The 25,734-nt window shown below is 35.2% G+C and overlaps 3 protein-coding genes across 5 annotated transcripts; 1 reads left to right on the top strand and 2 right to left on the bottom strand.

Annotated features, from left to right (window-relative positions):
* Positions 1–3,503: 3,503 nt before the first annotated feature.
* LOC111889295 (lysine histidine transporter 1) lies at positions 3,504–7,613 on the top strand. Its single transcript, XM_023885435.3, has 8 exons — positions 3,504–3,786; positions 5,405–5,562; positions 5,664–6,047; positions 6,125–6,518; positions 6,617–6,722; positions 6,808–6,899; positions 6,981–7,049; positions 7,311–7,613. The coding sequence occupies exons 1-8, from the start codon at positions 3,739–3,741 to the stop codon at positions 7,407–7,409; spliced, it is 1,350 nt and encodes a 449-aa protein (XP_023741203.1). The 5' UTR covers positions 3,504–3,738; the 3' UTR covers positions 7,410–7,613.
* Positions 7,614–7,762: 149 nt separating this feature from the next.
* Positions 7,763–9,362, bottom strand: LOC111889304 (transcription factor GTE9). 3 transcript variants are annotated; one of them, XM_042899336.2, is made up of 3 exons: positions 9,139–9,362; positions 8,993–9,035; positions 7,763–8,911 (listed from the first exon to the last, which is right to left on the bottom strand). In XM_042899336.2, the coding sequence occupies exon 3, from the start codon at positions 8,863–8,865 to the stop codon at positions 7,873–7,875; it is 993 nt and encodes a 330-aa protein (XP_042755270.1). In that variant the 5' UTR covers positions 8,866–8,911; positions 8,993–9,035; positions 9,139–9,362; the 3' UTR covers positions 7,763–7,872. The 3 variants fall into 3 exon arrangements, with proteins under 3 accessions (XP_042755270.1, XP_042755271.1, XP_023741214.1); XM_042899337.2 differs by lacking the exon at positions 8,993–9,035 and having other exon boundaries at positions 7,763–8,878; XM_023885446.3 differs by lacking the exon at positions 8,993–9,035.
* Positions 9,363–20,023: 10,661 nt separating this feature from the next.
* On the bottom strand, positions 20,024–25,734 carry LOC111889543 (uncharacterized). Its single transcript, XM_052769010.1, has 3 exons — positions 25,240–25,734; positions 21,916–22,875; positions 20,024–20,191 (listed from the first exon to the last, which is right to left on the bottom strand). The coding sequence occupies exons 1-3, from the start codon at positions 25,732–25,734 to the stop codon at positions 20,024–20,026; spliced, it is 1,623 nt and encodes a 540-aa protein (XP_052624970.1).

Below are 25,734 nucleotides of genomic sequence, written 5' to 3' on the forward strand. Positions count from 1 at the left end.
AGTGTTTCTGATTAAACTAAAAATGAAAATTTTACCTTATAATTTTTGGGTCGTTACAATCCCATTTCTCCAAGATGATCTTCTCTTCTTCCTTTCTCCTTCAAGGTCACCAAAATACACTCAAAGGCTCACAAATGCACTCAAATGGATTAGGGTTTGCAAAGTGGTCGAAATGGGGCTGGAGGCTGATGAAAGGAAGAATATATGAGAGTTAAGGATGTTTAAATAAGGCCCACACCCTAAATATTAGGGTTTGAGGATTTGACACGTACGCCCAACGTATGTGTGCTCCGCCAGGAAATTACAAAAATGCCACTATGGGCCATTTTGCAACCATTCGGTCATTCTCTCACACAAGGACTAAAATATAATTAACTCTCATTCATTGGGCTAAAAATGGAATACTTCAACATCAAGATGTTACATATAAAAAGTTTTTTCTTCTGATACAATCAACAAAATTAAAGAGTGGCATAAAATCAAACGCTTATTGTGCTTCAAAAATTAGATGAGAAGAAACAGAGAGTGAGAGAGGGAGAGAGAGATAGAGAGAGTGAGAGAGTAAAACCTTCCTCGTTCTCGATCTCTAGTGAAATCAAACACTTACTGAAGAGGAAAAGACAAAAAATTGATTTAGGCTTCAACAAACAGAATAATTTCCACCAAATTCCCACAATAAACATGATACATGAATAAAGAAGACAGACAACATAGTTCGTGGAAGGGGTTGATCGTTCATGGCGGGCATGCTGACGTTCGGGGAAGACGTAAAATCGAAGAATTGAATAGCAATTTCAATTTGGTTTTGCTAGAGAAGAAGCAAGACAAAGAGAAAATCGAAAGTCATACAAAGGGAAATTACAAACGATGAAAGATCGAGAAATGCATTACCTAAAAGAAGAGACACAACACAGAAGAAGAAGAAGAAGACAACAACAGAGAAGAGGCAAATTGGATGAAGCGATGGTTTGGTTGAAAACGGGGCAAGCTATGAAGAATAGGATGTAGAGAAGAAGACACGTATCCTAGAAAGAGCAATCGATTTCTAATAGAGGAAAAATAGTGAAACCGAACCCCAAAACCAGCCAACCACCATTGGAACAGTTTAATAACAAAATATACAAAGGTTGAAATTCGAGAACATAAAAAATTAGCATGATAACAAATTACTAACTCGTTTCGTAAAGCATAAATTATAAGCATTATGTTTTATAACTAGGTGTAAAACCCATGTATTACACGGGTTGATTAAAGAAAATAAAATATCTACATATTCTACTAAAAGAATAGGTTTATTCTTCTATTGACAAGTGTCATGCAATTAGAACTCCTCGTTAATATTATACATCATCTATCATGCCACTTGTCAGCCTATTAATTATTCATTTAAAATTTAAAATTTAAAATTTCCACTCTAATTACATCAAACTAATAATTGATTATTCTTTTCAAATTTTAAATTTTAAATTTCTCACTCTAATTACATTAAATTAATAAATTATTCTTCATTTTAAATTTCAAAATTTAAATTTTTTCACTCTAATTATATTAATATAATAACATCATATTAAAAATAAAATAAAATAAGTACAAATTATAAGGTGATATAACTTTACTTATTTATTTAAATCAACGATTATAATTCTATATAAGCAAAACAATATCTCTTAAATAGTAATTATTTAAAACAATTGATTAATAATTTTGATTTTTTAATATTAAAATTTATTTAATTTTATTAATAATTGTGGTCCTCACGGGTTATACACTAGTTAAAATATAAATAATAAGTATTTTTTTAAAACAAAATTTTCAAATAAGAAATGAAAAAACATATTAATTGCAATTTAGTATAATATTTATTAGATTTGATACATTACATATATAAGTATAAGTATTATGTGGCTTTTTAATTTTCAAATTTGAAAAAAACCATAAATTGACATCATCTTTAATAAATGGAGGTTTTTTCATTTAATGGTTATTATGAATTAATTTTTTTTCCACATGTCATTATGAATTTTTATGTTTTATTAAATTTCACATAATATTTTAATATAATAGTTGCAATAAATGTAGTAATAAATGAATATTAATTCCATTAATGAAATTACCTTTTAATTTTAAAATTCTCAAAGTTAAAGCTTATTAGTTTTTTTATTTATTTACTTAAGTATTTGTTTAAATTTAAAATATAAAAAAATTTATTATAATAATTCAATATTTTTCTTATTTTGTTATAAATTTAAAGTTTTCAAATATTTGAACTTTATATTTAACTTTTTTTTTAATTAGCTCATATAATCATCTTTAATAAATGAAAAAAAAATTTGTCACGTGTCATCTTCTATTTCATTTTGACACTTGTCATTTTGTGAGAATTTTAGAAATTTTATTTTCTATTTGTCATTTTTTAGGGATTTCCATTTTCTTAAAATAAAATTCTATAAAATTGTAATGGATTCTATAAGGAAATAAAATCATCCTATTAATTTGGTAATAAATTCTCATAAATACTTCAAACGATTTAGTTTCTTTTGTAAATTTTCAGAAGATTACATTATGTTATGTAAATTATTACATTATAAAATATTTCATATTTATATATTGATATTAAAATTTTATTTTAATAAACCCGTATAATATACGGGTCTCATACCTAATACGTATATTATTTATTTAAAAAATATCACAAAATAACAAGTGTGAAAACTAATTAGAGATTGACATATGGCAAAATTATCTTTATTTATTATAGTAGACTATAAACTCATATATTACACAAGTTGATTAAAAATAGATTAAATATCAGAGTGTAAACAATAAATATTTTTTAAAATACAATTATTAAATAAGGAATGATGAAATTTATTAAATGTATATTTATAATCATATTTATTACATTTAATATTTTACATATATAGAAGTATAAGGATTATGTGGCTTTTTCATTTTAAATTTAAAAAAAAATAAGAAATTGAAATGTGAACATTATTTATTTCAAAAATATCATATGATAAGTGTCAAAATGGATCTTCATTTATTATAGTAGATTATGAGTTTATCAGTATTCAAACTTACTTTATAAACGGGTTTCAAGTCTTCAAGAACATCCAAATATTTTTTTTTCCAAAACTATAATTTTCATAAATATAAATAGAAAATTAAAACCAAAAACATAACTACACAAAACTATCTATTCTATTCTTAAAACCAGCTATTCGAGAAAATATATATTTCATCATTTCAATATTTTCATGCATATAAAATAACAAATACGCTAACTGAATTATTATTATTATTTGAAGAAAAAATAATTATAAAAAAGATAATAATTTAAATATTAAACTCATTACCATACCTAATCTGTTAGGTTAGTTTGGTCAAAACTTACAACAGAAAGGATTAATCACTAGTATTATGCAAAACAGAAAATAATCCTATTTGACCAAATCCCTTGCTCATAGTATATAACCTACAAGTCAACCAAAGGCGTCGCCTTCAAAAGTTCAGATCACACCCCTCTTAATTCTCTCCCTCACCTCACACCATCTCTGTGACTCTAATCTCAACGGCTTCCCTGTTGCCAGTTGCCACCCTCCACTAATTTATTTCTTTATATATACCGATCGATTCTATTTCCTCCCAATATCCGCAATTAAGCACTCCATCACTCACTCTGTGTTTGGTTTCTGCTCCCTCAATTCATCGACACATCTGCTTCCATTTCCTTCTTCAATGGATACACAAGGTCGTGTGGAAGGCGATAACAGCGGCAACGGGAAGGTTCATTTCTGAATATAATTCTGTTTTCGTTTTATTAATGTTTGGTTTAGTTTACGATTGATCGATCGATCTAGACGACATGTTTAGATTTTTTTTCTTTTTCGAACGATCGATCTCCATGATCGAAAACCGTAATACGATCAGTTACGAAGCATGTTTAAGAACTTTTATGTGATCTTCGATTAATCATATGATTTCACGAGATCTGAATTGAGTTCCCGTTTTCACGATCTGATCAACGATCGACGATATCGACTTGAATCTGAACGATCGTTTGAGTTGCTTCTCGTGACTGTATGTATGTTCATGTGCCTTTAGCCTCAGGTGCCAGATCCGTATCTTCTCCAAAAGTGTAGGAGACCTAAAAGGCATTTTTTGTTTATAGTGAGGGGGTAAACTGCATATCATTTTGGGAAAAGATTTTCTATGATTCATAGATAAAACTGAAGTTTTGCTAGGTTGTTACACGTTTGGTAAAATGTTATACAAATAACATTCATACGTAAAACTTTTAAGTATTTTAAAAAAACACTTTTTAACAAGTTTTGACAAGCTTATTCTTTGAACTTAATTTATTGGTGCTTTGATTTGTTTATGAGCGATTCTTTATTTTTTTATTATTATTATTATTATTATTATTATTATTATTATTATTATTATTATTCAAGTTTCGATTAGTAGTCGAATAATTTTTGAAAAATCAAAGTATGTAAAACGTACTTATTATTAATCACTTTATATGAATGGTAAAAAATTGTTGTATACCCTCGTAATCAAATAAGGCACTCAATTACCAATATTATTATTATTATTTTTGGTAACGAAATCTTTTTGCTAATTATATTGAACGTTGTTTTTAAACACTTATCATTAAAATAAATAAATAAATAAAAACTACAGTACTATAAACTTTCTGAAATATCAGGCCATAATAATTGTTACCATTTTGAACAAAATAAATCACTACACTTATAAATAAAGCTATTCATCATATTTAACTTAATAAATTTATCAATTTTATCATATAATATGTAAAACAATAAATATGTTGCATTAAATGATTAATTTTTTATAAATATTTATTAACTTCATACATCAAAAAGTTAAAAATACATTACTCAATGGATCAAATAAGGAAGAGATCTTAAAGATATTTTACATTTAAACCTTATAAGTTATAATCACCACACAAAAATCTTGCCATGCTAGAATGTTGTATCCACGTGATTTGAATATTATGCATCCTTTAAAGAAATGTTTGGCGTGACACAGGCTTTAACGTGCCCGAAATGATTTCCGTTCAATGCTTCTAATTTTCAACCCTTTTCTGATATATGCTAAATATTGATAACGAAAGTTTATTATAATAGTTACCTTTTCATTTCTTTCTTTTGTAATATTATATATTCTTTAATAGATGTAGTCAATTAAAAATTGTCATCAGAATACGAAATTTATTAATAGAATAATTATAATTATTATGGATATTCATATTAAAATATTAAGAATAAAATACTACAATAAACAAATAAACAAAAGTAGGTCGTTATCTTCGGGTTGTGAAACCCTTTTTTCTTTTTCTTTTTGTTTTGTTTTATGTATTGATTATGTGTAACAGGTTGACAACAGAACTGCAAGAGAGAAAGCAATCGACGAGTGGCTTCCGATTACTTCCTCAAGGAACGCGAAATGGTGGTACTCCGCCTTTCACAACGTCACCGCCATGGTTGGTGCCGGAGTTCTCGGTCTCCCATACGCCATGGCCCAACTTGGATGGTCAGTCCTCCAACTCTCACCATACATCCTTCTCCTTTCTCTCTCTAGATCTCTCTCGCTAATCGGAGTTAGTTTAAAATTTAAATTATATGAAATTTCAGGGGTCCTGGAGTAGCAGTACTAGCCATATCCTGGATTGTAACTCTATACACATTATGGCAAATGGTCGAAATGCACGAAATGGTTCCAGGGAAACGATTCGACAGATACCACGAGCTCGGTCAACATGCATTCGGCGAAAAACTTGGTCTTTACATCGTGGTTCCGCAACAGTTGATCGTCGAAGTTGGCGTCAACATAGTCTACATGGTTACCGGAGGAACATCCCTCAAGAAATTCCACGATTTGGTTTGCAGTGAGTGCAAGGAGATTAAACTCACCTACTTCATCATGATCTTTGCTTCTGTCCATTTCGTCCTTTCCCATCTCCCTAATTTCAATTCCATCTCCGGTGTTTCTCTGGCAGCAGCAGTCATGTCCCTCAGGTATGCACACAACATGTTCGTAGAAATGTCAAGTAAACGAAAACCAAAATTGACCCTATTTACGTGATCTTATCCAGTTACTCTACGATCGCGTGGTCTGCTTCTGTGAAAAAAGGCGTTCAACCAGACGTTCAATACGGATACAAATCTAAGTCCGCCATAGGCACAATGTTCAGCTTCTTTAATGCATTGGGTACGATTGCTTTTGCATACGCTGGCCACAATGTGGTGCTGGAGATCCAAGCCACCATTCCTTCAACCCCTGAAAAGCCTTCAAAAGGTCCGATGTGGAAGGGCGTGGTGGTTGCTTACATAGTCGTGGCCTTGTGCTACTTTCCGGTTGCTCTTATTGGATATTGGATGTACGGAAATGCTGTCTCCGACAATATCCTAATCAGTTTAAACAAGCCCACCTGGCTCATCGCAATGGCAAATTTGTTCGTTGTTGTTCACGTTATTGGAAGCTACCAGGTTTGCATTTCTATGTCAGAAAAAAGAAATAGTTTACACTTCAGAAATATATTTTACAAGGGGTTTTTTGTAATTTATTTGTCGTTGTTCACGTGTAGATCTATGCTATCCCGGTATTTGACATGATCGAAACTGTGTTGGTGAAGAAACTAGACTTCAACCCTACTTTTATGCTTCGATTCATCACTAGGAATATTTATGTTGGTAAAGAAATTTCCTTACATAATGTTATGCAATTAATTGTTATACATTTTGTTGATATAATACTAAATTTGTCCCTTGGTTGCAGCATTAACAATGTTCGTTGGCATCTGCTTCCCATTCTTTGGTGGACTTTTGGGCTTCTTTGGGGGATTTGCATTTGCACCAACCACATATTTTGTAAGCTGCTGTTTATTTGTTTGTTCATTTGATTTATTTGCTCTATGGTATCTAATAATTACTTTGTTCTTAATGATTCAGTTACCTTGCATCATGTGGCTTACCATCTATAAGCCAAAGAAATGGAGCTTATCATGGATTACTAACTGGGTATGTAACCACAATATCTGCAAACACATTGTTCATTCTCTTAGGACTAATTTTCAATTATGAGGATGATGATTGCACGAAAAGAAATGAGATAGATTGAACATATTTTTTGTCCCTCTTTTTGGGTGGGACAAAAGGTTGTAGATTTTGTCCCATTGTCCAACATGTTTTGTCTTGCGTAACAAACTGGCACTTGAAAACACAATCAGTGCGTTTGATAATTATTTCAATTGACACTTGTTTGTGTGTCTTACTTTGCAGGTTGCTATTGTGTTCGGTGTTGCTTTGATGATAGTATCGCCTATTGGAGGATTGAGGCAGATTATTATTGATGCCAAAACCTATGAATTTTTCTCTTAAGATGGAGGTCTTATTAGATTAAACAAGCTGAGATTTCCATTTTTAGAGAAGTCAAAGAGGCTTGTAAAGATATGATTTCTTAATTTGTAGCTTTATCAAATATTTAGAGCAAAATAGTGAGCTTTCGAACTGTTTCCATTTGTTCATTATACTCTAAAGTCTAAAGTTAAGTAATTTGCATGTACATAGCTATACATGTGTGTATCTGTGTGTGTGTGTGTGTGTGTGTTTATTTATATATACATATATTTACACTTTAATTTGTAGGTGTGGAATGCATGCTTCTAAAAAAAACTGTGACTTTCTATCTCGATCAATTCCTCTACAATATTGATATCGTACCCTGTAGAATGTGAAGGCAAACACCATGGCAAGGAGATCTATTATAATTTCACATGATCCCAAATGTGTATCAGAAAGATAGTAACTTTAACAACCTTTATATGATTGCAACGTTAAGTTGCTATGCCCCTATTGAAATAGCAGAAGTTTCCACTTCTGTATAATTTCCTTTATCTTGCACATGCTCATCCAACATCTTGCGTAATTTTAACAAGGAATCATAGTCAAGATCATCAATATCAACTTCAATTTCATCCTTTCCACTTTCATTTCCATTTGAAGCATGTTCCTTTAGAAAATCAAGGATCTGATCTGGCAGATTTTCCAGATGAACTTCCAGATCCCTACTGAGATTATGTTTCTCTTCAACAGTCATGGCCATGGTAATCATGCTCTTTTTAGATGGAGGCATCACCTTGGCTAAATCCATCTCTTCAATAAATTTGTCTTGTTGGGAGTCATTCACAGGGATTTTCTTTTCAATGGGTTTCCACCTTTGCTCAAAAAATTTACTGAGGGCAACTGCCTTGACATGGGCATGATTGCCTGGAGGGTTATATGTCATGGCATTGGTGAAAGTAAGACTTACATCAGCAAGGAAGTCCATTGGGCTTGAATATTTGTCTGATCCAAGTTTTTCTTTTATAGTTCCAAAATCCATGGGATTCTTGATCACATCGTAGTAATCTGGAACGTTGAATTCAATAATATCAACAGGCTTATTGAACACCCAACCATACCGATGCAACATCAGCTTCTTCAACAAGTTCTCACACTGTTTCCTAAGAACCGGACTGAAAGTCCCCTTCTTCTTTGCACCTCGAGGTTGCATTCTTGAAGATGAAATTGTAACAGCTTGAGCACTATGAAGGTCAAGTCTCTTATGAAGCGCCCTAACCTTGTCAAGCTCCATTGTCAACTGAAGTAACCATTTCTTCTTCTCAGCAAATGAAATCTTGTATAAAGGGACAACTTGCACCGGTAATGCAGAGCGCAGCTTCATCCATTTCATGCTACCCTGCCCTGTCAACCCAGAACTACCTGCTCCGGTTGATTCAATGGTGGAAAAAAATCCACCAGAATAAGCACAAGGAACTCTGCCCTTCTTTGTCATAATCCAACTAAAACTTTACACCCAATTCACAATCAGTGTAAAGATTCTGTAATCAAAACCGATAACACTGTTCGTTTAACTCTAAACATAAACACAAAGAAAAGAAAGTACGTATTTATTTGAATACCAATTCCCTCAACACTTGGAGCCTTCGTCTCCTATTTGAATTGCTAAATGTTTGAAATTTTAAGCGTCCGTTAGATTAATACCTTCTTTGGGGTTTTGAATTGCAAAATTTTTTATTTAAGTTTTAAGCGTTTGTTAGATTAATACCTTACTTAGGGTTTTATACTGAGAAGGGTAACGTCTCACGTAATTGCTCTAAATCCAGAACGTTGATTTGCGAGAACTTTTGAATCGACGGTATAAACCACGCCTCTTAGGTAGCCGTGTATTTTAGACCGGGCCAATGATGTATTAGCCTGTGAACTCCTTATATAAAGACCCAAGCTCCAATTCTTAACCCTGGCGCGATTTTGGACTTATGTTCTGTATCTGCTCACCTTCCTTTTATAAACCACCAACTCCTCTTATTTTTCTTATGGCGAGCGATGTGGGATAAGTTACTAATGAAAAATATTTCACAATTACTCATTTGCTCAAACCTCTTATTATATTTAAACTTTTAGTTAAATTATTTTTATTATAAACTAGTTTATAACCCGTGAGAACCACGGTTATAAAATTAATCAAACTTTTATAGTAAAAACTCAAAATTATTAATAAGTTATTTTAAATAAATTATTAATTTAAGAGATATTTTTATTAGTTATGTGAAATTATAATCATTGATTCAAATAAATATATAAAATTAATTTTTAATATATATTAGATATTTTTTATTTGTGAATTAATGAAAACAATAATTTAAAATTTAAAATATAACCACATTAATGAGGAGGTTTAATAAATTTAAAATGAAAAACTAATAGATTGACAATGACAACACATTAATTAAAATGTCTAATATGGTGACACATGGCAAAAGAGCTACTCTTTTATTAGTATAGATATGAGATGTTGCATATTATATACATAAACAAAATATATATGGTGTCATCTGGTTTTTATGAGATGGTTAAACCCGTTAAACCATTGAACCACTAACAAGATCGGTTTGATGTCTGCTTTGATTTTCAAAACATTATGTATTACTTATTCTTGCAACTATTACGGGTTTAAGGTTGTATCAGCCAAACACGTTTCCATATACTTCTCACCAAGATTAAGAAATGATGTTCATTCATACTCACCGATGGGAAGCGAGAGACAGAAGGGAGAAGAAGAATGAGATAGAGAGAAGGGGGAAGGAGGAAGATTGTAACCTTCCGTAGTTGCACTCATGGACCATCATAATGCAGGATGTTGGGGTGGTGTTTGGACTTCAGGATGCCTAGTTACGTTACACATGAGTTTTTAACTCGTTCCAAATAGCCTAAGCTATAGTCCATTGACTTCAACGAATTTAACCTTTTTATGAATGTGTTACCAACGAGGCTATAAACTGTTTTGTTTCCTAATAAAGACCACTAATAATTAATATATTAATTATAATTATTTGTACAAACCATGGGACCAAAACTGTATGTTATTCTGTTCATTTTTTAAATGTTAATATATTAATTATTAAAAAAGACATTAGAAGCGGGAGATTTTAGAGAAAGAGAGGATTTCAATTTTCACTGAAAGTGTGCCCTAACTCTGTCTTTGGCTTTTTTCTGTCTCTTTTGTCCCTTAGCTCTTGTCTCTTGTCTCTTGTCTCTTTACTTTATCAGTTCAGCATTGTTATCCAGCTGGTAGGCATCCAAGAACCGACAAGCACCGGTACCTAACTAGCCACGCCACAACACCACCAAACCATCGCCGACGATCCCACCATCTCCGGCGAGAATCAAGCAGGCAGCAACGGCACCTGCAGGAGGTATGTAATTTTTCTTTGTGTTTGTTTGTTTATACTTCTTGAAACTCTCGTCATTTACCATTTCAAATCAGTTAGAGATTTTTGTGGCAATTTCCTGAATTCTCTTGTGTTGTAGAAAGTTTATTTATGTTTATTCAGCTGCAATTTGCAGTAGCCTAACTTAATTTTTCATCAGCAATTTCCAATACCAAGCTTAACCTCAATTTCAATGGACTTCCTTCTTTTTTCTTTTCTTTTTTTGACAATAGTAATTAGCAAACTATGGTGTTTTAAAAATTAAAGGTATTTAAAACACACCAAAAAAATGCACCAAAGTTATGCAGTTTAAAGCTGCACCAAGTTACATGGATTGAAACCAAAAACTGCACCTATGACTAGGGCTGTAAACGAACTGAACGTTCGGCAAACCGTTCATGAACTCTTCGGCGGAAAGTTCGTTTGTGTTCGTTTAATTAATAAATGAATGAACATGAACAAAAATTATCGTTCATTTAGTTAAATGAACGAACATGAACAATGGTCTCTTTCGTTCATTTATGTTCGTGAAAGTCCGTTTATGATGTTCGTTTACGTTCGTTTATGTTCGTTCGTTTAAGTTTATTTATATTCAATTTTTTTTATTATATTGATATATTATATATTCGTTTATGTTCATATATGTTTAGTTGTGTTTTATCTTTGTTCGTTTATGTTTGTACGTTTATGTTCGTTTAGCATGTTCACGAACATAAACGAACAAACATAAACAAAGTAATTTGTTAAACGAACGAACATGAACAAAAAAATATCATTCGTTTTATCCGTTCGTGTTCGTTTATTGTTCGGCTAACTTAAACGAACGAACATGAATAAGACATTGTTCATCTTCGTTTAATTCGTTTACATCCCTAACTGCACAACATAAAAAAAACGAAAAAACCAAACCGCTCGATCTAAGTAACTATACAAACCACCTTGGTTTTAAACAGCGTAAAGCGCCATTAAGCGCTAAATGCTTTAGTAGTCGAATCGCTAAGTGCTAAGTGATAACGCTCGTTTAAAGCACACAAAGCTTCCATGAATAAAAAAAAAATATGAAAATATTTATAGATACTTATAAAATGCATAATGCATACTAAATTCAAAAGTGGAACTCATGTGAAACCAAAACTATCTTAAATTCTAATTCCTAAGCCTTAAATCCTAATATTTTAAAATCCGCCGAACTATCATCCTCGTCAACTTTGACAACATCATCTCCTCCCTCATCACTATAGACTCCAATATCTTCTTTCATCTCATCTTCATCCATCAAACGTCTATGAGATACTTGACTAGATATAAGAGCTTTTCCTTTATCTCTTCTCCATCATTTTATACTTTTGATGCTCTGGTTAGATAACTAGGCTCATAAGCACCGAAGTTGTTAGCCACATCTCTCCAAGTTAAATAGTCACCCACAAAGACTATCTCATCCTTATTCTTATCTTCCATTCCTCCCATCAACCGTTTGTTGCTTTCATCAATATCTTTTAGAATTACGGGTTAATGAGATTTTTCTCCTTATCTTTAGCTCGATGCACCAAGGCATGATTGATTTTGACAAACACGATGCCATTCAATCTAGATTGTCCCAATCTATTCTTCTTTTTTTTTCGTGTGAAGCTACAAGAAAGAAAATTAAAAAAAGAATTGTAAATATATTTTTTAAATAATATAAAAAGCAGTTTTTCATCTTAAAAAACATATTTTCAATATACAAACCATATTTCCAACAACAAATAAAAACACATTTTTAGTGAAAGCAACAAATTTTTATTAAATTGAAGTATTAAACAGATTTTCAGTAAAAACATATTTTTAGCAATAACAAAAAAAAGTAAAAAAACAAAGAAAAAAAGCTTACGTGTTGAAAGATGCTCCAGTTTCTATCGCAACTTGTAGCACTACAAGTTAAACGAAGGACACGTATGACAAACTTTTTTAGATTAGGAGCAAAATATCCATATAATGCCCACTAGTCAGCTATTAGAATAACAAAAGATAGACTTAAACTCATAATATAAGTTAACAAAAAATATTCATTTGTAATAACATTTCATAAACTCTTTCCTTGTGCAATCCATTATTTGTCCAACTCTTTTGAGATATTGTCTTGAATGTCTTGATCGGGAACAAATCTCATAATGCAATCATACAACCCTTTTTCAACTTCTTTACACGATACCTAACCACACCGTTGTAAAAGATCCTTGGATTCAAGAAGTGTCTTGCTACATGTAAAAGTTTATGAAGTTAACATTCCCATCTGTGATTTCAAAAGCTGTCTTGTAGTCATCTGAGTTGGAAAAGCTATCACGAATTGTCTCCTTAGCTTTATCCATGGCCTCATAAATGTAACTTGTAGCCTGATGTATTTCTTCATCAACCATCCGAAGAACTTTCACCGGGGACCCTTCAACTTAAAAGAATAAAGGATATTCTTCCAAAAAGTTTCTTGCATAAAGTAAATTTTAAATTTTGTTCTATCTTATTTGTAGACCACTTGGATTTTTCCAACTCTTGAAAAAGCACCATCTTCATCAAATTAGTTATTTGTTTGTGGATCTGGGCAAGAGTGATGAAGGATATGACAAAATCTTGTTACCGTCAAACCTATGCAAATTTCTTTGGTCGGTGAACTTTCTTATTATGTTCACAAGAGGAACGTGACTATATGTATACCTATTTGCGAAAACGGATTTCTTTAATATATTTTTCACCTTAGGAACTTGTTTGTCAATATCTTCCAACATCAAATCCAGACAATGTGCAACATATAGTGTTCAATAGACAACATACAACACATAGCGTCTAATAGACAACATACAACACATAGTGTCCTTAATTCTTGTTTACCTTCCAAAAATCCATTCAAAGTTGTTTCAATTAGCCCATTAAAAAATTTCAATATGATAATGACATAGAATACAATAAATTTGCAACATTATACCCATTATGCTATTTTCATTCTCACGAACCTTTGGCACCACCTTGGTTTTAAATAACGTGAGACGCCCCTAAGCGCTATAGGCTTTATGAGCCAAAGCGCACCCACTTAAAGCATATCAGGCGCTCGTAATTTAAAAAAATAAAATGAAAATGCTTATAAATACTTAAAATAAAAATCCCTAAAATGTATAATGCTTAATGGATAATAATTTTAGTGAAACTAATGTGAAAACTAACGTATCTTCTTAAATCTTTAGCCATAAATCCTAAATTCCTAGTAAATAAAAATCCACTAAACTATCATCATTGTTAACTTGGACAACATCATCTCCTCCCTCATGACTATAGACTCCAATATCTTCTTCAATCTCATCTTAATCCACCAAACGTTTGTGAGATGGTTGACTAGATACAAGAGCTTTTCCTTTATCACTTCCCTATGGTCCGACTCTCGACGAGTTTGTCACAGAGCGTTTAGGAGTTTCGAGCTTCTAGCATTTGACATAACGTTTCGTTTTGAACAAAAAACCTCATTTTGCGTTACAAGCTTTTAGCGTTTAGTTTAAACAAAATGCTCCAAATCTAAAAGCAATCTCACATAGTGTTTAATAAAATGCTACCAACTAGTTTTGTTGAACATGCCTTCCATAATTTTGTACTTTTGATGCTCTAGTTAGATAAATAAGCTCATAACCACCGGAAACTTTAGCCACACCCCTCCAAGTTAAATCTTCTCCCACAAACATTACCTCATCATCATTATCATCTTCCATTTTTATCATTAACCACTCATTGATTTCATCAATATCTTCTAAAAGAATAGGATCGTTCTCCTTATCTTTAGCTCGACGCTCCAAGACACGATTGAATTTGGCAAACACCATGTCATTTGATCTAGTTTGTGCTAATCCATTCCATTTATTTGTGTGAAGTTACAAGAAAGAGAATAAGTGAAAACAAGAATTGTAAAACGGATTTTTTTGCAATAATATTAAAAGAATAGTTTTTCAGCTTAAAAGCTATATTTTTAGTATGAAAACCAAATTTGTAACAATAAAAAACATTTTTTTAGTAAATAACAAGTTGAAAGACACTCCAGTTTCTCTCGTAACTTGTAGCCCTACAAGTTATACAAATTAGACTAAGGGCCCGTATGACAAACTTTTTAGATTAGGAGCCGAAGATCCATACGATGCCCACCAATCAGCAGTATTAAAAAACAAAAAATAAACATGAATATATAGAATATAAATTACTAAAAAAATTCATGTTAGAGTAGCGTTTTTTTACCCGGTGATTATGTCGTCCTATGCCTAATATCCATGGGAAGAATGAAGAGTCCTTGTGTGTTCCGACATTTGTCTAACTCTTTCGAAATCTCATCTTAAATTTATTGGTAAGGAACAAGCCTCATAATGCAATCATACAAACCTTTTTCAGTTGCCTCACAGGCTACCCCAACAACGTCATTATAAAAGATCCCCGGGTTTAAGAAGTGTCCCACTGCGTGTAAAGATTTATAAGTTGGCATTCCCACCTACGATCTATGATTTCAAAAGTTCTCTCGTAGTTATCCGAGTTCGAAAAACTATCGCAAATTACCTCCCTAGACCTATCCATGGTCGAGTAAATGTAAACCATAGCCAAATGTTATTCTCCATCAACCATTCTAAGAACTTTCACTAGGGTACCCGTTAACACGAGAGAATAAAGGACATTCATCCAAAATGTTTATTGCATAAAGTATTTTTCTTTTTTCACATTGCATTCATAGTCTATAGACCACTTAGATTTTTCCTATTCAAATTGTTTCTTTGTTTGTGGATGTTAGGTGTATTTTGTGCACCTTTTGTGCACCTTTTAGTCCCACTTCATACATCTATTTAACATAATTGTTCTTCATTTGTCTTGCATTTCATCATATTCATGTTAGTCTCTAGAACAACCTTATTTGCATACTTTTATGTATTTTTCAGGTAAACCGGAGGTTGGAACGCGCTTTGGGAAGTGTCGGGAAGCATTGGTGAAGATTTCGGGATGATCGGGCGAAGAACGGAAAAGTTGAAAAAAATCAAGTTTGGAATTGGAGTCAGAGGGGTACACGGGTCGTGTTGGATTTATACTGCAAAATCAACATGGGTCGTGTTGACCAAAATGGGAGCTGTTGACCATGCTGAACACGGGCCGTGTCAGTATAGCCTATTTTAACACGGGTCGTGTTGACCAAAATGGGAGCTATTGACCATGTTGAACACGGTCCGTGTCAGTTTAGTGCAAATCAACACGGGCCGTGTTCGAAACAAAAACCAACTTTTGGCAGTTTTTCCTATCTTTCATATTACGGGTTGAGGGCCATTTTTACACACACAACATATCAGAGCACATTTTGATAGGGGATTTTGAAGGTTATTGCAAGGGATTGATCAGTAATCATTTGGAAACATTATTTCTAGTATTTGTAAGTTGTAATTGCACATTATTTCAATCTTTTATTCTTGTGATCTTGTTCTAGCCATGTGTGGCTAGAACCCTAGTTTCTCCAACTTCATGTATTGACTTCTTAGTTGTGATTTCAATCATATGACTTGATGTTTGCTTTTAATTTCTACCTAGTGAATTTGATTTTGCTTTAATCGAATGTTTGATTCTAATTGTGATTCTTATTGTCCATTTGAATTAGGGTTAGGTCATTCAAGTTATCTCTTTTACAAAATCCGTAATTGTTTTGTGAAATTGAACAAGTAACAAGCACTAAACTGATTTCCATTGAATGAATTTAGTGTAAATCTTATTCACACACTCTTACGCTCCCGAGCTTGTGAGGACTATTGGGTGTTATTAGGAACATTCACATAAAGTTTAATGCAATCTTTCAATTTAATTCTAAGAGCGTGTTTAGATTATGTTAGTAAGGTTAGGGTTAATCAAAGAGATTGTTTTGCTTAATTAATATGGTGAATGGGAAGTGTTAGAGCTTGTTAACACTTTCAAGTACCAATTTAGATAGAATCGAGCAAATATCATGTTATCTTGGAATCGCATTGCTAAGTTGTCATACATAGAGTTGGAGTCCTTACAATTTTTGAATTTAATTCACGCATTTTGTTTATTGCTTATGTTTTTAATTGTTTGTTTAATCATTGCATTCTAAACCCCCCTCTCTTTACTATTGGTGACCATAGTACCTTGTGCAAAGAGGTATAAACCAATTGTCTCGTGTCTATGTGGATCGACCCTACTTACCTTGTACTAACTTTTAGTGCAATATAGTAGTGTTATTAAGGAGTATATTGTACCCCTTTATTTGTTGGGTCTGACATGCCTAACAGTGGATTTGGGCATGAGTGATGAAGGACGTGGCAAATCTTGTTATCACCGGCCTATGCAAATTTCTTTGGTTGGTGAACTTTCTCATTATGTTTAAAAGAGGAACATGACTATATATACCCATTTGCTAAAACGACCTTCGTCTTTCTCATTATTGTTTTTGGTACTTTGATTTTAAGGATTACTTTGTGGCTTAAGTTGGAGTAGTTATAGTTATTAAGTCTCATTAAGGCAAAGGCATCAAGAACGCCTCTATTTAGGTTCAACCATATATGCCTTGAGTATCATGAAATTTACACATGGATGATCCAACCCATAGTTACCTAATTCGCTGAGAAGGCCACAAACTGCCTACCAAATCGTTTCGTACCCAATCGGGTACGAAAGTGTTCCGAACGTGACCCAAATTGCAAACCGGTACGGTGTCGAGATAGTTCCCAATCGGAATCTGGAACGAGTTTGCTTTGGTAATCCAATAGTTCCAAAACACAATTTTGGGTTCAATTTCTGAAAATTAGTACGTCGATTTCTGATTTTTTTACACCGATATTTGGAATGGCGGGAAACTGTCTACTTTTTCTTCACCGACTCTTAAGACTCTTAATTCTTCTGATTCACTGAACCATCTTCCACACTAATGTTCAGTTTCTTATTTCGAGTACTATAATTGTGTATATAATACTCAATTTGAAATCATTTTCTATAATGATTCTGTAGTCTATATCACTGTTCCAATTTTCGATTTCTAGAAAGTCCGTGTATGTAGCATGTGTATGTAGCTGACTAGAACTAACATGTATATATACCTACAAGTACATACTGAATTCCATCAACTAAATTTGTTCTACACTTATACTCTTCTCCTTCATTCTTCTTATTCTTCTTCAATTTCTGTTTTATTTTTATTGCACCGAATTAACTCAAAGTTCATGTTTTGGTTTTGGAATTTGCTACACCGTACCAGACTAAATGGTACATCGTACCAGATCGTTCCAAAATGAACCTACCCCCTCCATATCGGATATGGTTAATATGGCGAACTGTGTTCACGATCCTCGTTCTCGTATCAGAGTGAACCGCGAATTAGGTAACTATGATCCAACATAAGCACTAATGTTAGGCATAAACAAGAAACAAAATGACCATAAGACATAGGTTCATATGAGAACAATTATGTAATTGAAAACACGAGAACAAATCTAGGCCACATAGATTCAGATGAGAGCCTTTGGGGCGAAGCGCTAAGCGAAAGCGCTCGCTTAGAGCACACGATGTGCCCCAAATTAATATATATATATATATATATATATATATATATATATATATATATATGGAAATACTTATAAATAATTTAAAATCCCCTAAAGTCAATAGTATCATATTACATCCTAAGTAATACTAAGTTAGAGTAAATTACTGAAATCGTCCCTATGGTTTGGTCAAAATTTAATGTTTGGCCCCTAACTATTTTTTGCACTCGGATCGTCCCTATGGATTGATTTCGTTGCATTTTTCGTCCCTATGGTTTGGTCAAAATTGCACGTTTGGTCCCTAATTTTATGTATGTAAGGGACAAAAACACAACAAAATCAAACCACATGACGATCTGAGTGTAAACAAAAAGTTAGGGACAAAACGTGAAATTTTGACCAAACCATAGGGACGGTTTCAGTAATTTACTCACTAAGTTATAACTAGAAATCATCTAAACTACCATCCTCTTTATCGTTAACTTGGACGACACCATCTCTTCCTCACTCATCTGAACCTATTATGTAAAAGTAACAAAACATAAAACAGATTAAATGATTTATTAATGCATACAAAAAACAGAATTACAGCTTAATTGAGCTTGACATAACAAAAAACAACAAAAGTCGTCAGAAAACAAAACAATACAATTGACTAACTTATAAACATAATAATTGTTATCAAACCTATAACCTATCTACCTAGAAGAAGACAAGCAAAACAATGAAAGGAAATATCAAATTATATACCTACACTCAAAACATAAGAATCAATTATATACTCAAAAGTTAAAACAAAGAACAATGGTGTCAAAACAGAAAACACTTAAACACTTAAGAGAATAATTATATACTCAGAAGTCAAAACATAACAATCAAACAATGTAACATACTAACATATATAAGTATATTCTGAAAAAGTTGCGTCATGCATGATAAAAAATAACTTATGAATCATGAGTATGACTTAACAGTTAAGTAAAACAAGTTAATGTTTAACAACTTAACTGAAAACATATAAATATAATGATCCAAGTTCAGACTTCATACTATCACAGTTTGGAGTTTCAAACTTGAGAAGATAATAGAATTGGAATTGGAATAGGAATATGAATAGAATCAATAGATTAGTAGAATGGAATGAAAGTAGAAAACATACCTTAATGGGAGCAAAGTTCATTTCCGATTACTAGGAGAAGAAGAGTTGGAGCGATGATACGATTTGCTATGTTTTGTGTAATTGTGCTTATTGCCAAATACCCTCGATTCTTCATTTCCATCTTTATTTATTTATTTATTTAAACCTAGTGGCCCACCTAACTTAACAAAAAGCCAATTTTCTATTAATTACCCTAAGCGCTGAAGCGTAAAGCCATAAAAAGCGGAAAACACGACCTACTAAGGGAATTGCGTCACATCTCATTACTTGAAGCTCTTTAGGTCATCGCCTGGGCACCTAGTGCATTAAGCGCGCCTACTCGACGATTTTTTTAAAACTAGGGTCGCATTTCTTTTTGCCGCATAATGCTCCAGCGTACCGGCGTGACGGGTAAATGTAATATTCATATGTGAATATAATGAAAACATATTCTCACGTTTACCACCACTACTGCTACCCATGCCACCATCACTACCTACGCCACCAACCACCATATTCATATATGAATACACTTATTTATATGAATAAGCATCAACACCTCTGCCATCTACCGCCATTGCCACCATCACCACCACCACCATTTTCACAATTACTGCCACCACTACCCCTGCCACCGCAACCACCACTAATACCATCACTGTCACTGCCTCTGCTACCCCTACCATCGCCACCACCTCCCCCACCTACTGCCATATTCATCTATAAATAATCACTTGTGTACGAACATGATTATTCATATATGAACATTATATGTTTCGTTGTCCTGCTATGTTGGAACTTAAGCAACATATTCAAAATATGTGGCCTAAATTTGTTCTTTAGCACCCAAAGTGTATCTTTTAGCCAAGTAATGGATGAGAATATTTTGGAGGAACATACATGGTTTCTGACATTAAATCCATCTAATATGTTTTTCCTACTCCGGTTCATATTCCACGTTGCATTGAATTTCGTTAAATTGAAAAGTATCATCAAACATTTTATCCATCGCCTAGCTGCGCTTTTTTATATGCAAAACGAATGCAAAGAGATGGTGCGAAGTAAGGTGTTACCTCTAACTCTCTAAGAGATTTTGGAGGCATTTTTTGTGTTGGTCCAATTGATGAGATGAAAAACTCTTTGATCGTTTAGATCTTACACAGATTAGTCAGAATAATGCAAACAAAATAACAAACAAGAGAATGAATCAATAATGAGTTGAATGATTCAATAGATTCACGCCTCAGCAGAGCTCGATGAAGAACTTCCACTGCAGAGGCTTTTAGGGTTACAATCGATAAAACAATGATCGCTTTGAATGATCGACTAAACAGCTACGTACAAAGATGCATGCAAGCATATATAAATACTAAACCTTAATAATTAAATCACGGATGGACAGGCCCAATCCGGATACAAAACTGGGCTAAGGACCGAGCCCAAGACGCAACACATAATGGACCCAACAATCTCCCCCTTTGCGTCAATTGGGGCGAGACTCTACTTTGGCTTACTAGATCCTGCTGCATCAACCTTCTTCGTGGTTGGGAACAGGTAAGGAATGAGGGCAAGAAGAGTTCGTCAGAAATGAATATACCAGTGGACCATTTCATTGAATTTCTTATCATCTTCAGAATTTAGCTTACACCGATTGATGATCCCCAGAACATGCTCCAGACACGAAGTGGTGTAAAGATGTTTGTCAGCCAAAGCGAATAGACATTTTTGGATTCTTTCCTGGTGAACATAACCGAGTTTCGCTTTGGATCAATCCTCCTTATCTGCATTTTATTCAGATCACTTGCAGAACCGACTGGGGAGATGGTGGGCTTCTTTCTAAACACATTAGCAATTTCCTGATCCAACTTGGCAACCTCCCAGATATAACAAACCAACATCCTCTTGAAGTGATCTATGATTGGCCCATATTCAGTTTTATTGGTGAGGAGGATGTTGTGCAGGATGATCCAATCGTGAGGATTTAGGTTAGGAAGATCAGCGAGAGAAATGACATGTTTGACTTTATCTGACCCCCTCAAGAATTTGAATCTGACGTTCATGAAGTTACCCTCCCGAAAGGGTTTGAGGACCCGAACATTGACAATCTTCTGTGCACTCCACGTCTGATACTGAGGCTGAGCAAACCTCAGATAAAAATCAATAAGTTCCCTATCAACCTTCGGGTGAGGATGAGGAACTTCAGCTATGTGAGGAAATGCATGAAAGATAAATGCCTTTCGGGTCAAGGGCATGTCGAATTGAGAATCAACAGAATTAGCCCTGTCCAAAGAGATCACAGGTTCAAGCCAGAGGATGTTGGGGGACTCGATAGCTTCTTTGAGAAGCTTCTCAAGAGTCCATGGAGGGAATAGGGTTTTTCGACTTGCAAGGAGATCATGAGCCTCCTTCATCCTCCTTTCATTTGCTTCGGCCACCTTAGCAACCCGAGCATTCATGTACAGATCCTTGTCCCTGGCCTGTTTCTTCAAAATATTTGCAATGGTTTCTTTGTCTTTGTCTCCATCACTGTCATCGAGAACCTTTTTGCCTTTGTCTTGAGTACCCGAACCTGATGCATGACCAGTTGTTGGTGGTTCGGTTGCTTTAGTTGGAACTGATGAAGAAATTGGAGGCGGTTGGGATTGAGCTGTGGAAACAGGAGGAGGTTGAGATTGATTACTGTCCTTTGAAGCTCCTTCTCCCCCTTGTTTTGGATGGACCACTGGCTCAGGAAGCCCCTCAATTCTGCTAAGCATGGCAAGGGCAGAAGCAAGTTTCTCAGCAAGAGTTCGCCTCACTGAGTAGTTGAGAATCGGGTCATGCGCTTCAATGATGTTCGAGAGGGCTCCGTGGACATCCGAAACACAACTCTTAATCACAGCACGCTCGGACCGAAGATAATCAACCTCCTTCTCAGTTTGGGAAAGTTGAAGACTCTTGGTTTTTAGCGCAGTTGTTTTGCGTGCAAGCGCATCCATCACAGAATTTTCCGTGGCAAGGTCTTCTTGGAGCTTGGTCAGGCGATCATCAACGGTTGTCTGGAAAGATTTGTTGTCTGCTTCTAGGGTCTGACGAAGACTGGCAAAGTGGTGTTGTTTTGTTTCAAAGGAAGTAGCCAACTTCTCAACAACCGAATTAACCTTCGTTGCATTAGACTCGGCTGCCCCCTGCAAAGACTCCAAAACGAGGGTATCATCTCGAAATAGTTTTTCGACTTTTTCAGTCGTAGCAGCACAAGCCTTTGTTGATGCATCTATAGCAACAATAACAGAGTTGATGGAGGCTTCGTGTGCCTTGGTGAAAGTATCGACCATCCCTTGAATGGCTGCTTCCGAGATATGGGACCGAGAGGAAGAGGAAGAAGCGATGAGATTATCAATCTTCTCGTGAAGTTCCCCGATGTGCTTTTGGTGACAGGAGCATCATCATCATCATCGATCTGAACCTGGTAGGGACTGTAGTAAACTGAATCAAAGGTCATATCTTCCCCTCCTAGAAATGTCTCGGTTTCGGCTGAGTGATTGGGAGATAGAGGCGATGTTGGACGTTCGGTTGTGGGGGTAGGTTCGGGTGTGGAAGTGGGTTTGGTTGTAGGTGTTTGTTCGGGTGCTGAAGTACGATCCCCTGTATCAGATACGTTGGTTCGAACTCTAGTGGTTGTTGGTTTTGTGGCTTCAGAGAAAATGGGAGGTGGTATAGGAATAAAAGTGGGTGGAATAGAAGTAGAGGAAGTTATGGGGGGAATGGAAATATGTAACGACCCGTCTCCGGTATGATGATTCCATGGTATTTATTTTGAAGTTTTCAAGGGGGACTCGGCGAGTTCATAGCCTGAATCGCCGAGTAGGGACGAGATTTCGAGCACGTGTTAGTCGGCGACTCGGCGAGTCCATATTCGGGACTCGGCGAGTCTGCCTGTTTGGAAGAAACCCTAAATCCCCGGGTTGCTCACTATTTAAGCGACCTTTCAGCCCCAATCTCGCCTCCTTCACCCTCAGAGAGCTGTGAGAAAACCCTAATCCATCCTTGAGTGATCTAAGTGTTCTTGTCTGAAATTGTGAAGGCTTGAAGAAGAAGAAGAAGAAAGGAGCAAGGAGAAGAGGAGTAGAGAAAAGATCCAAGGGCAAAGCAGAGTTCTTTGAGGTATTCTTCGGATTTCCTCCCCTTTTATGCTTTAAACCTCCATTAGAACTCTTCTAGTAATAGTTTGATGCTTTTCTCAAGCCTTATGATTGTATGGATGCCCTAATAGGTCGAGATATCCTTAGATTTGTTCATTTAGGAGTTGTAGAGCCCGGATCTATTGCCTTTTTGATGATACTTTGCATGAAAACCCTAGATCTAGCCTTTATTATGCTTTTTGAGCCATTTTAGCTTCATGGATGCATATGGGCACGTAAAGATAGAATCTTTACGTGCTAATCGAGTTAAGGGAGTCCAGATCTATAAGTTATATACACTGGATTCAAGCATAATCGAGTTTTGAGTTGTTGCATGCAAGCGACTCGGCGAGTAGCGTCGAGAGTCCCCGATTTTCCCTTTTCGAGTGATGCCGAGTAGGACCAGGGAGTGGGTGAGTGGACTCAGCGAGTTTGAGGTCAGACTCAGTAATGAAGGGACTCGGCGAGTTGTTCATACAACTCGGCGAGTCCAAGGCAATCTTCTTAGCTCGAAGAACAACTCGTCGAGTTGTTCATATGACTCGGCGAGTCGGATGCAGATTGCCTAAGTTTTTGATGCGAAAGGGAACTCGTCGAGTTGGTGCCATACTCGACGAGTAGCAGCGAGTAGGGTTGAGAAGTGAGAATAGGGACTCGGCGAGTTGGCGGCCCAACTCGGCGAGTCAGGTCAACTGTGGGTTGACTTTGACCAGGAGAGTTGACTTTGATCAGGAGAGTTGACTTTGACCAAGGGTAAAAGAGTCATTTTACCCTAGTGCAGTGATTAGCATTGATTGAGTGTGTTTATGGACTTGTAGTCGGGGAGATACCGGAGCAGCAGCATATAGCTTCCAGAGCCATACACACAGCAGCCAGTTCACGAGGTGAGTTTCCTTCCAGTAGGAACGGGTCTACGGCCACAATGCCGGCCCATTTAGTTAGTAGCAGTTCCGGACTTCAGTCCGAAGCAGTAGTTCAGTATGCTTGATGTCTCCGTGATTCAAGCACGTTGTGTGTTATATGTTCCGGACTATGGTCCGATGCAAAATGCAACATGTGTGTTATGTTAGTTGATATGTGTTATACCATGCTATGATGAGTAGTTCCGGAATTCGGTCCGATGCAGTCAGTTCCGGACTTCGGTCCGATGCAGTCAGTTCCGGACTTTGGTCCTACGCAGCTAGTTCCGGACTACGGTCCGATGCAGTGGGCAAGGCCCAGTATGTGTTTTATATGTACTGTATGGTATGTGGTAGTTTGGGGGAGCTCACTAAGCTTCGTGCTTATAGTTTCAGTTTTGGTTTCAGGTACTTCCGCAAGCAAAGGGAAGAGCTCGGGATGATGGCATCGTACACACCACAACTTCAGTTTTTGATCCTGAGAGTTGATTCAGTTTCTTGATTTTGATATGTTACAGTTATGATACAGTTTTCCTCACAGTATTTTTACTATGGTTGTGATACATAGTGTGTGGTTTTATGATATGATACTCAGATTTATGGTTTTTGGTTATATTGAAAAATGAAAATTTTGGGTCGTATTTTTGGGTTGTTTCAAAATAGAGATAGTGATAGGCGGAGAAGAGACATGTTCGGTTGTGACTGGTACCTCATGTGAAGTCGAACGGGGATGAGAGTCGCCTCGAATCGACCCCTCTGAGTCTAAACTTTCATCCTCTGATTCGCTTGAGGAAGAAGCAAGAACAAGTTTTCTTTTAGGCTGTGTTTTCTTCTTCTTCTTCTTCGGTGGAGGTGATTGGGCTGCCTTTTTTGATTTTCTCTTCTTAGGAGTATGGCCTTTCTCCCCTTTGACCACTTTCTTTCCTTTCCATTTCTCTGGTTTCTTGCCCGTGGTAACAGGTTTGTCTGTGTCGTTGATGGACTGAAGCATCTCTACAGTTAGCTCTCTTGGACCTGAAGGAAGAAACTCCTTGTAGGTCTTGATGATGTGGCTCTCCTCTGATACACAAGCATACATGGACTCAGGAATTGAGCCAACAAAGATGAACTTGGAGGGATCAGTGACGATGATCTTTGTAGTGTGGAACACGCCAATCGAGGAGAGTGGAGAAGTGGCCATAGTGGGGACATGATACTTGTCCAT

The sequence above is a fragment of the Lactuca sativa genome, chromosome 2 (genome assembly GCF_002870075.4).
Source record: "Lactuca sativa cultivar Salinas chromosome 2, Lsat_Salinas_v11, whole genome shotgun sequence".
Classification (NCBI taxonomy): Eukaryota; Viridiplantae; Streptophyta; class Magnoliopsida; order Asterales; family Asteraceae; genus Lactuca; species Lactuca sativa.